This window comes from Camelus bactrianus, chromosome 18, assembly GCF_048773025.1.
Source record: "Camelus bactrianus isolate YW-2024 breed Bactrian camel chromosome 18, ASM4877302v1, whole genome shotgun sequence".
In the NCBI taxonomy this organism is placed as follows: Eukaryota; Metazoa; Chordata; class Mammalia; order Artiodactyla; family Camelidae; genus Camelus; species Camelus bactrianus.
Window position 1 is genome coordinate 33,906,740 of NC_133556.1, and position 12,214 is coordinate 33,918,953.

At 46.4% G+C, this 12,214-nt stretch overlaps 1 protein-coding gene across 7 annotated transcripts in view; it reads left to right on the forward strand.

Moving 5' to 3' along the window:
* CLEC16A (C-type lectin domain containing 16A) overlaps nucleotides 1–12,214 on the forward strand; it is a 196,337-nt gene that overhangs the window by 2,105 nt on the left and 182,018 nt on the right. For all 7 annotated transcript variants that reach the window (XM_074346794.1, XM_074346795.1, XM_074346796.1 and 4 more), the window contains exon 2: nucleotides 8,394–8,522. In XM_074346794.1, coding sequence (XP_074202895.1) covers nucleotides 8,394–8,522 — 129 coding nt within the window. The remainder of the gene's footprint in view (nucleotides 1–8,393; nucleotides 8,523–12,214) is intronic.

Consider the following 12,214-nt stretch of genomic DNA (forward strand, 5'->3'; position numbering starts at 1 on the left):
TAAATTACTTTAGTAATTATCGAATGCATTTTCGGTACCCGGTGCTTGTCAAGGACTTCCTGTGTGTTACTTCCTTTAGTCCTCACAGGTCTGTGCATAATGGGAACTATTATTGTTTGCATTTTATAGAGTGGAAACTAAGGTAGAAAGAGGTTAAGTCACTTGCCCAAGGTGACAACAGCTGAAAAGTGTCAAAGCCAGAATTTGACTTCAGTGGTTGCACTTATTGCACTATCTTTTTGAATAAAATGTCCCTAAAAGTCAATTTGGGAAGACTCAGCTTGGCTGAGTCCCACTGCCCAATGGGGCATCTTCACCATCTAGCCAGCCAGGAAATGGTAAAGGTTCTCCTGTTCCTCTGAAGTATCCTGGGAACTGCCCGGGTTCATTGTTTCTCGGGAGCTTTTTGGAAACCCGAGCTGCCTGCCCTGCATCAGGCAGATCCACTTAATCCATATTATGACCTAAAGGACCTGGCAATTTGTGTATCCGTGTGGGTCTTAGCCGATCCCACAGTGACTTGGGAAGGAGTGCCGTAAACAGCTAGTGCCCACCCCAGCAGTTGGTTCTGATGGTAAACATCTTGGACCCTGGGTACAGAAGAGCCCATTCCCTGAGGGAGCTCGCAGGCTGGTGGGGGAGAGCCAGGGACTGCGTGGTGTGACCCGTGCTGGGATCGCCATAGGTTCCGGGCTCTGTGGGAACCCTTCTGGGAAGCTCTCTGGGGGAGGCAACAGCAGAGCAGAGTTGTCAAAGATGAGCTCCTAGGAGCTACCATGTGGAGCAATGGGATGTGGGAGGGAGACCCTGGGGTTTGTGGAGTGTCCAGTTGGGGCTGGTAGTTGTGCGAAACAAGGAAAGAGGTAGAACAGGGCCTGGGCTTCATCCGACACTCAGGGTGGCCAACCGTCCTGGGATGCCTGGAACTGAGGGGTTTCCCTCGATGTGAGACTTTCAGTGCTGAAACTGGGAAAGTCTGGACAACTGGTACAAACCGGTCACCCTACCAGTGACAGGTGACAGTTCCTAATACACTCTTGCCCTGGCTAGGGCAGTGTGGGTAGAGAGGAGAGATTAAGATATTTAAACAAATTTAGAATTGACAATTTTTGGGGGGTGGCACACAAAGCATCTGGGAACCCTTTTCCTTTTCTTTTGTTTTTTTTTTAAATAGACTACTTTTAAGAATAATTTGAGATTTACAGAAAAATTTAGAAGATAGTACAGAGCTCTGGAAACCCTTTTTGAACCACATTATTCTTTGTAATGTTCCCAGACTTCAAACTGGAAAGGACTCTTGCTGTGAGACGGGTTTTACTTTTGCTAAGTAATGGAAAGCTGTGTACTGTGGTCTTTGTCTGCTGAATGGAGTTAGGGATTTAGTTGAGGCAGATTGAAATAGTAAGAGGTTAGTTGCTACACATCATGGGTGGTTTATTGCCCAGAATAGTGGCGAGGCTGCGGCACTGACGGGTAGAACCTTTACTGATGGAGGTGCCTGATCGCTACTGAAGCATTACCTTCACTAGGGACTGCAAGTCTGCAAACTGCTGGAACTTTCTTGGTGCTGTGTTGTGTTGTTGCCTTAATTCTGATCACCTTTGTGTGTGGGTCAGGATTCTTTGTTGCAAGTGACAGAAACCCACCTGGAATTGCCTTCAGCCCCAAGTGGAATTGATTGGCTCTTGCCGCTACGCAGCCTGTCCTAGCTAAGCGTCGGCTGAGTCTTGGTGTTCAGACGAAGCTGTCATATCGGTATCTGCTTCCTTCCAGTTCTTGTCCTGCTTCCTTATGGGTTGGCGTCATTCTCAGCAGGCTCCAGGCTTACATCCTATCTGCTTAGCAATCCCTGGGAAAAAGAGAATTTCTTTTCTTAGTATTGCCAGCAGAGAAGTCCAGAAGTGAGTGTCATTGAACCACTGGGGTCTCATGCCCGGCCCTGAGCTAGTCACTGTGGCAAGGGGCCTGGTGTTCTCTAATAGGCCGTTCCCTGGAGCCAGGGTGGCATCAGCTCCTTCCAAGCTAGTGGACAGAGAATGAGAGAAAGGAGTGGCTCTGCACAGGAAAATCAGGGGTTATTACCCAAAGAGAAGAGGAATGCCTACCAGCAGGCAGGCGCTTACCTACTCTTGGTATATTCAACTTTTGTCGCAGATAGCACTGATTAGTTTTAGAGCTTGGGGTAAATATTGCCGGATTCCTTTTCTTAGAATATATTCACTGTATCATTCATAGTGAGTCTGAGGCACCCATTATGTTAAGTCTAAAGTTCTTCCAGGCCTTCAGAGTGCTCCAGACTCTGTTCCCACCCATCTAGTTTGGGAGCACAGATGAGGGCCCTCTAACCCAGCTAGGGGGCCAGGAGCATTCTTGGTGGGTAGACACCCATCTACGTGAAGATGTAAAGGAGGAGTGGTTGTTACAGGTGGAGGAGGGCAGGCTGGAAGGGGGTTGCTGCAGGCAGAGGACATAGCATTTGAGAAACCTGCAAGAGAGAGACACAGGTCACTCAGTGAGGGGTGCACGTGGGGCGGTGGGGAGCAGAGCCATGAGGCAGGAGAGGTCGCAGAGCCCAGGTCCCGCTGGGCCTTGTAAATCCTGTTGCGGAATTTGGACATTAGGCTGAGAACAGTGGGGAGCCATTGAATAGTTTTTTAACCAGAGGAGCGCTGTGGTCTGGCCAAAGTTTGGAGGAGGAATTGGAGGAGGGTCAGACTGGAGGTGGACATCCCCACAGGGGCTGCCGCCCTATTCTAGTAAGTGAGGGTAGCTGCCTGCCGTATCCCGAGGAGGTTTCTCATGTCATTTCCCATTGATGGCCCTTTTCTTATTCTCTCTTACGCACACCTCACCTGAGTACATCTGGGCTCTGTCCAGATGCCTAACTATATCCTTAAAATACCAATTCTTCCATAAAATGTGCCCTCGTGTCTTCAGCCAACAAGCATTACTGTGGTCTCTGCCTGCATTTGTTCTTGGTCCCGCCGTCCCCCCCAACACGTTGTCATACAGTCTTCCCGTCGCCTGTTAGACCAGCTGCTAGGCTCTCTGGGCTCTTCAAGCTTTATCCCGACTGTGAGTTAGAGCCCCAGGAAGTGGCCAGGGTTCCTCAGAAATGGTCTTACTGGGATATATGACTGTCTGTTTCTCCCACATTTGAACGTAAGCTTCATGAGGACCGAGACCTGTGTGGCTTGTTCACCTGGGAATTGTCAGATGCCTGGCATCTAAGAAAGGGTCACCAACTATTTGTCACAAGATGAACGAAAGAGGCAAGTTCTGGCCAGACTTTCCTTAACAACAGTTTGCTCCTGCCAGTTTGGTCACAGTGCCTGTGCTGGAGCTGTGACTTTTTCTAGGAAGTCCCGCCCGCATCCTCACTGTGATTGCCGGCTCCCTGGCGTCTCAGACCCCGCCTCACTCACTGGCCCAGTTTGACATCTTTCAGGGGTGATTCATCAGAAGCACTGCGTATAACCCCTAATCCTCTGGTTTCATTCCACCCTGTGTGGAGAGCTTCTCCTTGTCTGCTGGCCCCAAGGCTGGACACTGACCAAATGGAGCTTTTCACGACACAGAGTGGGACCCTCTGGGAAGTGTCTGCTCTGGTGCTGAGCAGGCCAAACAGACACAGGCTGCATGTGCCCCACCCACAGGCATTTTACCTGGGGGCGTGTGCTCTGGGGGAGTGGATTTCTAGTCCCCCTTGGCCTCTGTCACAGCTCTTAGCCTTTCTCACTCTCTAGCTTGTGGACCACTTTCAGTATTTTCCACAAGGAGCGTCCTAAGAGGCATAATCTGACACAAGTCATAAAACTTGTATGAGCTTGAACTTAGTATGTCTGTCTCTGAAGTAGACATAATTGTTATTCACTTAATGGTTTAACTTGTGAAATGAGTGACTCTCTTGAGAAAGCAGGGTCTGTGGAGGAGAGGTTGTTTACAGGACGGAGTCCTTGGCGATGAGCCTCTAATGTGTTGGTTGCATGTTGGTAATAGGAGGCAGTTTTTCCGTCTCCAGGCATTTCACACTCCTAAGCTTGTCTCTCAAAGTAGAATTTGCTCATGTGCAAGAGTCTGAAATTGGGATTTGACATTCTGCATAGCTTCCACTGGAGATATGATAATGCTGGTTCTTTACCAAAGGAACGGAACAAGGGTCCCTTATAAGGACTTACCATAAGATCTGCTATGTGTTTTCATGCCTTTTTGGTTTGTTGTTTATCTGTTTGGTTCTCTTGTATGCTAGGCATTCATAATTTCACGTAAAATGCTTGGCCAATAAAAGCGTTTAACTCATTGTTTGCATCTTCTATACTATAATGGTTATAAGTGAGGGGTTACTGCCTGGGTCCCCTGTCCCTGTATTGGAACTCTGGGCAGGTCCTAGCCTCCCAGAGCCTCAGCTCCCCGGAGCCTCAGCCCCTTAGGAGTCTTGTAAGGGTTTAAAGAGTAAATACATCTGAAGCATTCAGAACAGGGCCTGGCAGCAGGAGGCCATAACTGTTTTGGTGATGATGATGATGATGATGATAAAAATGTGCAGACATAGAGTTTGAGAGAAAATGTTACCATTGTAACAGTTATGATCATTGTAAGAGAAGAAATCTGTCATTTTGTCCTTGGAAACACATCTGAGATAGGGAACGCAGCCTTGCACACAGAGATGGCCATCGTAACATTGTTGAACATCTAAATAATTAGAAATCCTAGTGCCCAGTAGAAGAGTGGCTGCTGTGTACTATGTAACCATTACTGATGCTTGCAAAAACTTACCAATAACAAAAATGCTTTTATTTTAGCCAGAGGGGGGAAGAAAGATGGACAGACAGCATCAGCTCAACTATGTAAATATCCATAGCAAAGAAAAGGACCCAGGGAAATACATTGCAGCCCCAGCAGTGATCATCTCTGGGCAGTGGCATGACTGACAATTGCCATTTCTCTTTCTGGTGTTGTTGAAGTTTCCAACCTTTTTAAAATGAGTGTTACATTTAAAACCAGAAAGTTATTAAACTAAATTAGTATCTCTGAGGTAGTTGAATTAGTTGATCTTTGAGAGCTCTGGAATTAGATGCAGCATTAAAATATTAAACCTTAACCAATTCAACTTTCTTTTTTCCCTGCTACATTTAAGCAAATATATATATATATATATTTTTTTTTTTTAATTGAAGTACAGTCAGTTATGATGTGTCAATTTCTGGTGTACAGCACAATGTCCCAGTCATGCTAAGCAAATATACATTGAGGGTCTTTTCCTGAAACATTACCTAAAACAACATGCTAGGGCATCGTGGGGGCGAGATGAGTACATGCAGGTATGATCATCAGAGAAATTTAGCACTTGAGATCTAGTGAGTATTTCTACCTACCAACAACAAACATTTAGAAAATGAATATTTTAAAACACTGCCATTTATAACAGCATTTAAAAAACCGTCAAATACCTAGGAATAAATCTAACAAAAGATGTGCAAGACCCCTTTCCAGCAAACATTGAAAGAAATGTAAATGTCATCATGTTACACTTTCAAAAAGATGTCAGTTCTCTCCATATTTATCTATAGATTTAGGGCAATCTTAACGGAAATCTTAGCAGGAGTTTTTGTGGAAACTGAGAAGGTAATTTTTAAATTTACATGGAAATGCAAAGGGCCAAGGATAGCCAATATAATGATGACAAAACGAAAGGAAAGAATTTGGAAGACTTGCATTATCACATAGCAAGATTTATTATAAAGCTGCAGTAATAAGACAACGTGGTGTTGACACAAAGGTGGACAAATGTATCAGCGGAACCAGAACATCCATAAAGAATCCCACCTGTTGTTGTCACTTGATTAATGACAAAGGTGACATTGGAGTGCTTTGGAGAAATGAGAACCTTTTTAGTAAATGATGTTGACTGAACTGAATAGCCATATGGAAAAAGTGAATTTTGGCCAGTAGCTTACGCTGTACACAAAAATGAGTTTCAGAGTTACTCTGAGTCAAAATGTGAAAGGTAAAAGTGTAACTGTTTTAAAGAAGAAAACAGCATTTCTTCATGACCTTGTGGGAGGTAAGGATTTTTTAAGGTTGATGCAAAAAACACTGTCCAAGGGCTAGATTGATAAATTGGACTACATCGAAATTAGGAACTTTTGCTATCAAAAGTTCACTGTAAAATGTGAAAAAGCAAGCCACGTTTAGAGAAAATATTTGCCATGTGTACATCCAGTAAAGGATTTGTGTTCAGAATATAGAAACTCTTATCAAATTAATTAGAAGAATATACACTGCCTAGAAAAAATGGGCAAAAAACTTGCCCAGGCACCTCACAAAAGATATTTTAACGGCGCTGAACTAATGAGAAGACCCTCAACCTCATTCGTGGTCAGACAGCGAAACCCTAGCGCAGCATCACCACGTGCCAGCAGGTGGCGCCACTGAGAAAGGCCCAGGGCAGCAAGCCGATCAGCAGGAGCCCTCAGACCCCGCCTCCCGGTTTGACTGTGGATGAGCTGCTGAGTGTCCCTCAGTTCCCATCCTGGCCTGTGCAGTGCCATCGATGTGCCAGTCCCCAGGTTACTGTGAGCACGAGGTTCCCGGGAGGCGCCCGCCCAGAGCCAGGCATGGAGGCCATGCGCCGCACGTGGGAGTGCGTGGAATCTTCTTTTCAGGACTTAATACCCTGCCCCTTCCCCTGGGATTGTATGTAAGGGCCTCCTTATGGTTACTGCAGTTTTTTTAGGGACTGGTAAATGACGGCAGTGGATAACAGCGGTAACACCTGGCGCTGTTACCGGTAGGGACTGCCAGCTTAGTTTTCTGTCTTTACTTGTTTACTCCTGACAGCACCACAGCCGGGAGGTATTGAAGTCTGTAGGTGCTACTGCTGCTCGCATTTTACAGGTGAGATAACTGAGACGCACAGAGACTAAGTCCCTTGCTTGACATCGCCCAGCTAACACCACGCCACATTTGTTCCTCATTGGATATTATCAGAGTTCTTAATTGTTGTCAGTCCTAGTGAGTATGAGATGTGTCATTGTCATTTTATTTGAATTTCCCTGATTACCAACGTGATTAGGCTTGAGTATCTTTTCAAACTCTTATTGGCTATTTGTACTGCATGCAATAGTTAATTAATTAGATTAATGAAATGATTAAATAACTGATTTTGCTTTGTCTTTAAAATATAACAAACAGCAAAAGTACTCGTAAATAAAACCCAGCCCCCTAAAGCCACAGATGGCTCCTTATTGTTCCGTTTGCAAGTTCTACCTGTTTAAATCCTACTCATTTTTAGAGATTTTCAACGGCACAGTCCTCTCTAACCTTTCCCTGCCTTGCCCTCAACATTCTGCTGTCCCCAAACTGAAGGTGGCTGTAAAAGAAGTCAGGAGGTAACACTTCCTGAGTCACTCCCTCTTGCTGTCCCCTCATCCTTCCCAAGCCATGACAACTGAAGTTGCCTCAGTCTGTGGGTCCTGGGGACTCCGTCTCTTAAAAGCTGTGCCAGGTGGCACTCCCAGGGCATCGGCCAGGCTGCTGGTCCCCATGCTGCGCAGGGTGGCCTCTGCGATCCTTTCAGTTGCCGTCGCCAGCGTCAGAGGGCCTCGAGGCCTGAGCTGGGCCCACCTGTCTCTGCGCCAGCAGCTGGCACAGGTCTGAGGCATCGCAGGCTGCCCAGCACATTTGGGTGGGTGATGAGGCACAGTGCCAAAGCCTCTCAAACCCACTTCCCTGTAATCTGTACTCGGCAAATAAGATCGGCGCCCTTGAACTGCAAGCCACTCACTTCATTTGAGCCGTCAGTTCTGATGGGCATTCTGCACATCATGGGGGATTATGGACATTCCAAGGGTAATTGTGATTGCACATGATCTTTACCCCAGCCACTGGCTGTAGGACCCACCCTCCCTGATCTGTGACTCCGTGTCTAACCTCTGTATCAGCCGGGCTGTGGATCTTAGTCATTTGGCGCTGAGCGATGTCTCCGCTCGTTCCACCAGCATCAGAATCACCTGGAGTGAGCGTGAAAAAGGCCGATGTCTGGTCGGCCCTCAGTCCCACTGAATCTGAGTCTCCGGTGGGCTCTGTGGCTCCCCTTTGTCCAGCCGGCCAGGTGGCTCTCTTGCACGCACTGGAATTTGAGGACGCTGTCTTCAAAAGCTTGACAGTCTTGCCTCAGTTTGGGTTGGTGTGTCCCTGGTTAGTTAACACTTCAAAGCATTATCTGCCGTTTTTCTTGGGTGGTGAGTTGTGGCTCACCCGATGGGGAATTGTGCTAACAACCGAGTCTGAAGAAGGCACAGCCAAATTGTCCCCGAAGTGTTGCTAATGGTCTTTGAGCCTGGCTTACATTTTGGTTGGCCTTTAATTCTCTTTTCTTTCCTTTCTCTCAGGTATCTGTACCACGTTTTGACCAAAAACACCACCGTCACAGAACAGAACCGGAACCTGCTGGTGGAGACCATCCGATCCATCACTGAGATCCTGATCTGGGGGGATCAGAATGACAGCTCTGTGTTTGAGTAAGGGTTTCTGGTTTCCTGTTTTTTGATTCTTCTTTTTTGAATATTTTTCTAAGTATGTACCATGAGTCATTCCGATGATGTCAGGGTTTGACGCCAGTTTGGTCCTGCACAGATATCTCTATAAAATGTCCTTGAAACACAGTAGAGATGCCTGCTGAAAATGGGAAAGTTATGGAAATGAGTGTCTCTAGAAAATCTGAAAATTTCATGGATAATTTTCCAAATAGTATCTGATTATATCCCCAAAGGAAGGACAAAATGTCTTGGATAGTTAGATTCTAAGTGAACTGAAAAGACCTTGCCCCAGGGGAGACACTAAGGGCTAACATTTCTTGTGTTCACTGATGGGCAGGCACAGCGCTGAGCTCTTGAGAGAGAACCCTTCTCAGTCTCCTGACTACCGGAGGGTGGAGGCCCCTGTTGCCATCCTCATCTCCATCCCCACTCCCACCTCCATTCCTGTCCTCATCTCCATGCCCACTTCCACCCTCATCCTCATCTCCATCCCCACTCCCACCTCCATTCCCGTTCTCATCTCCATGCCCACCTCCACCCTCATTCTCATCTCCATCCCCATCTTCATCTCTATCCCCATCTTCATCTCTATCCCCATCCTCATTCCCATCTTCATCTTCATCTCCATCCCCAACCCCATCCTCATCTCCATCACTATCTTCATCTCTATCCCCACCTCCATCCCCATCCCCATTTTCATCTCTATCCCCATCTCCATCCTCATCCTCATCTCCATCCCCAGCCCAGCCCCATCCTCATACCCTTTTATGCTCCAGGTCACACAGCTGGTAAGTGAAGAATCAGCAGCTCACAGCCAGAGCCCATGGAGGGATTTCTCCTCACCCTCATACATCCTCGGTGAGCAGTCTTAGGCCTGCTTTGGTTTCCTCATCTTTAAGTGAGAGGGAGCAAGTTCCTGCCTAGTGCCTGGTACAAAGTAGGCACTCAAGGAATATCAGCAAGTGATCATTTTAAAAGATGTCCCTACTGACCAGTTGAAAAGCAAAGGCTGCAGACCATGAACTGCTTTCGCCGACAGACCTGTCCAAGTGTCTGAGTGCAGAAGGATTTAGGTAATGACAACTACCAAACACGGATTTTATTTTTATATAAAATAATCTCAATTATAAGTACTGAGGCCACTTAAAAAAAACCCATCTAAAACAAATACAGGTGTTCCATTTCCAACCTGGCTTCTTATTAGACATCCTAATTTTCTGGATGGCTCTGTATTTTCATCAGTAAGGTTAGCTAAGATAGTGCTACTTGTGGAAGATGCAGACTGTTTAAAATGCAGACCGGTGACACTGGCTATGACCCCCAAAGGAAAACATGAGTGATAAAGTAGGTATTGCTCGTAAACGGGACTGGTTGCCTTTAAGGATCCAGGGAGAATTTACTGTTTGTTGATTGGCATCTGTTTATGGAAATGAGAAGGACCATGTCCCCTTTACTAGAATAGGCGTTCTTAGTCCGTTGTCTTAGAAAAACTGCTGAGCTCTTAGAGGCCCGGTGCTTCCTAAATGGCTGCTCCACAGAGGCCCCGAGAGAATTCATTTTTAATCCGTTTTTAAATTTGAGGATAATTTTAGATTTAGCTAGTACAGAAAGTTCCCGTTTACCTGCACCCTGTTTCTCTGTTAGTATCTTATATGACCAGAGTGCATTTTTCAAAACTGAGAAGCTAACATTACAATTACGTCAACTCCAGACTTGGTTTGGATTTTGCCAGTTTTTCCATTAACATCCTCTTTCTGCTCCAGGATCCTAGCCCAGGCTCCCACAATGCATTAGTTGTCACGTCTCCCTAGTGTCCTGTGGCCTGTGACTTTTTTTTTAGTCTTCTTTTGTTTTTCATGACCTTGATAGTTTTGGGAAGTGCTGACCAGCTGTCCCACTCTGGGATTCTCTGATGTTTTACTCTGGATTACCCTGGAGTTGTAGGGGAGAGTGTCACAGAGATGAAGTGCCCTTCTCATCCCATGATGTCAGCATTTGTGATCTCCACGATCCCTGGTAGGGGTCACTTGGCTAAGGCGGTGTCTGTCAGGCTTTTCCACTCTACAGTTACTCTTTCTCTGTCTACACTATTCATTGAAAGCGAGCCATTAAGTCTAGACCACCTTGGGGTTGTAGGAATTAAACCCCACCTTCTGACAGCAAAGAATATCTACATATACTGTTTGAAATTTTTCTGCGTGGGAGACTTGTCTCTTCTCATTTATTTACTTATTCAGTCATTTATTTACATGCATCCCTCGAAGATCTTGCGGATTTGGTTCCAGGCCACCGCAGTAAAGCGAACACTGCAGTAAAGCGAGTCATGTGAATTTTTTTGATATCCCAGAGTGCATTACACTCTGCTGCGGCCTGTGAAGTATGCAATAGTGTCTTAAAAAAACGATGTACATATCTCAGTTAGAAACAGTGCTGTTGGGAGAATGGCGCCAATAGACTTGCTGATCACAGGGGTGCCACAAACCTTCAAGTTGGAAGAATCAAGTACCTGTAAGGCGCAGTAAAGCGAAGTGTAATGAAACGAGGTGCGCCTGTGAGTGAAGGTAGACTCACGGGTGTCTGTTTTATCCTTGGGGGCATGATCCAGTGTCTGATGATCCAGTCGGACGCTGCTTACTTTGTCGCTGGCACTGTTCCAGCCTGGGCGTTGCGCGCTCCTTTCGGTTGGCTCCTGCGCCCCTTTGACACGCCCCCATCCTTTTGGGTTTTTGAGCACTTCCTTCCTTTCTGCTCCTGTAAGGTGCTCCAGGCTTATCTTGTATTTTCCCTGCCCCAGCCCTAGAATTGGCCACTTTTCCAAGGAGCCCCTCACTCCCCGAGGCAATTCTAAAAATCCACGCTCCTGGATTTCACGCGAGACCAATGGAATCTATCCCTTGGCAAGATCTAGGTACAAGGGTCTTAACAAGTTCCCAAGTTGGTCATTGGGCTGCAGTGAGCTTTTTGGGTGGTACTTGGGAGTCACTGATTTATACAACCTAAAGCAAAGGAAGATAAAATGGGTCAAATGATAGAAATATTCTAGGGATCAACATGGATGACATTTGTAGGCACACAGGCTCCCAAGAATCAGAGTTGGAAAAGATTTTGGGGGTCTTTTTTAGGTCATATTTATTCATTCATTTACCCTTTCTTTCATGGATTCAGACAGAAGGTATACAGCACTGAGAGAGCACCTGGCCCACGATCCTGCCACCGTGGCAGTGACAGCAGAGGGATGAGAGACACCCCAGACTGTCAACCAGCAGACCCACAGGACTGCCGGGATTGGCTCTGAGTATCCCAGATGAGAGGTTCTCTGGTCTTAGCTTGAATACAGAGAACACATAACTAGAAACATCATTTTCCCCCTTTAAAGAAAAGCATTAGGGGGTCTCCTTTTCAAGACTAAAAGAGCCAAGGCATGCCCCCAAAAGTCAGTGCCCCCAGGCTGCCTGCAGACGGATGTCCTGGCCAGGGCAAGAAAGGCGGAGCGGACTTGGGGACTGGCTGGGCTCCCATCCCCACGTCAGCACCTTCTGTCTCCTCCCTGCTTTCTTTCCTTCCCTAGATGTGGACACTACAAGCTTGACAACTTGGAAACCCAAGCTCTTTTCATGTCCAGCATAATCTTGCCCCTTTGCAGGAAATTATTCTGGTTCCCAAGTTGTTGGTGA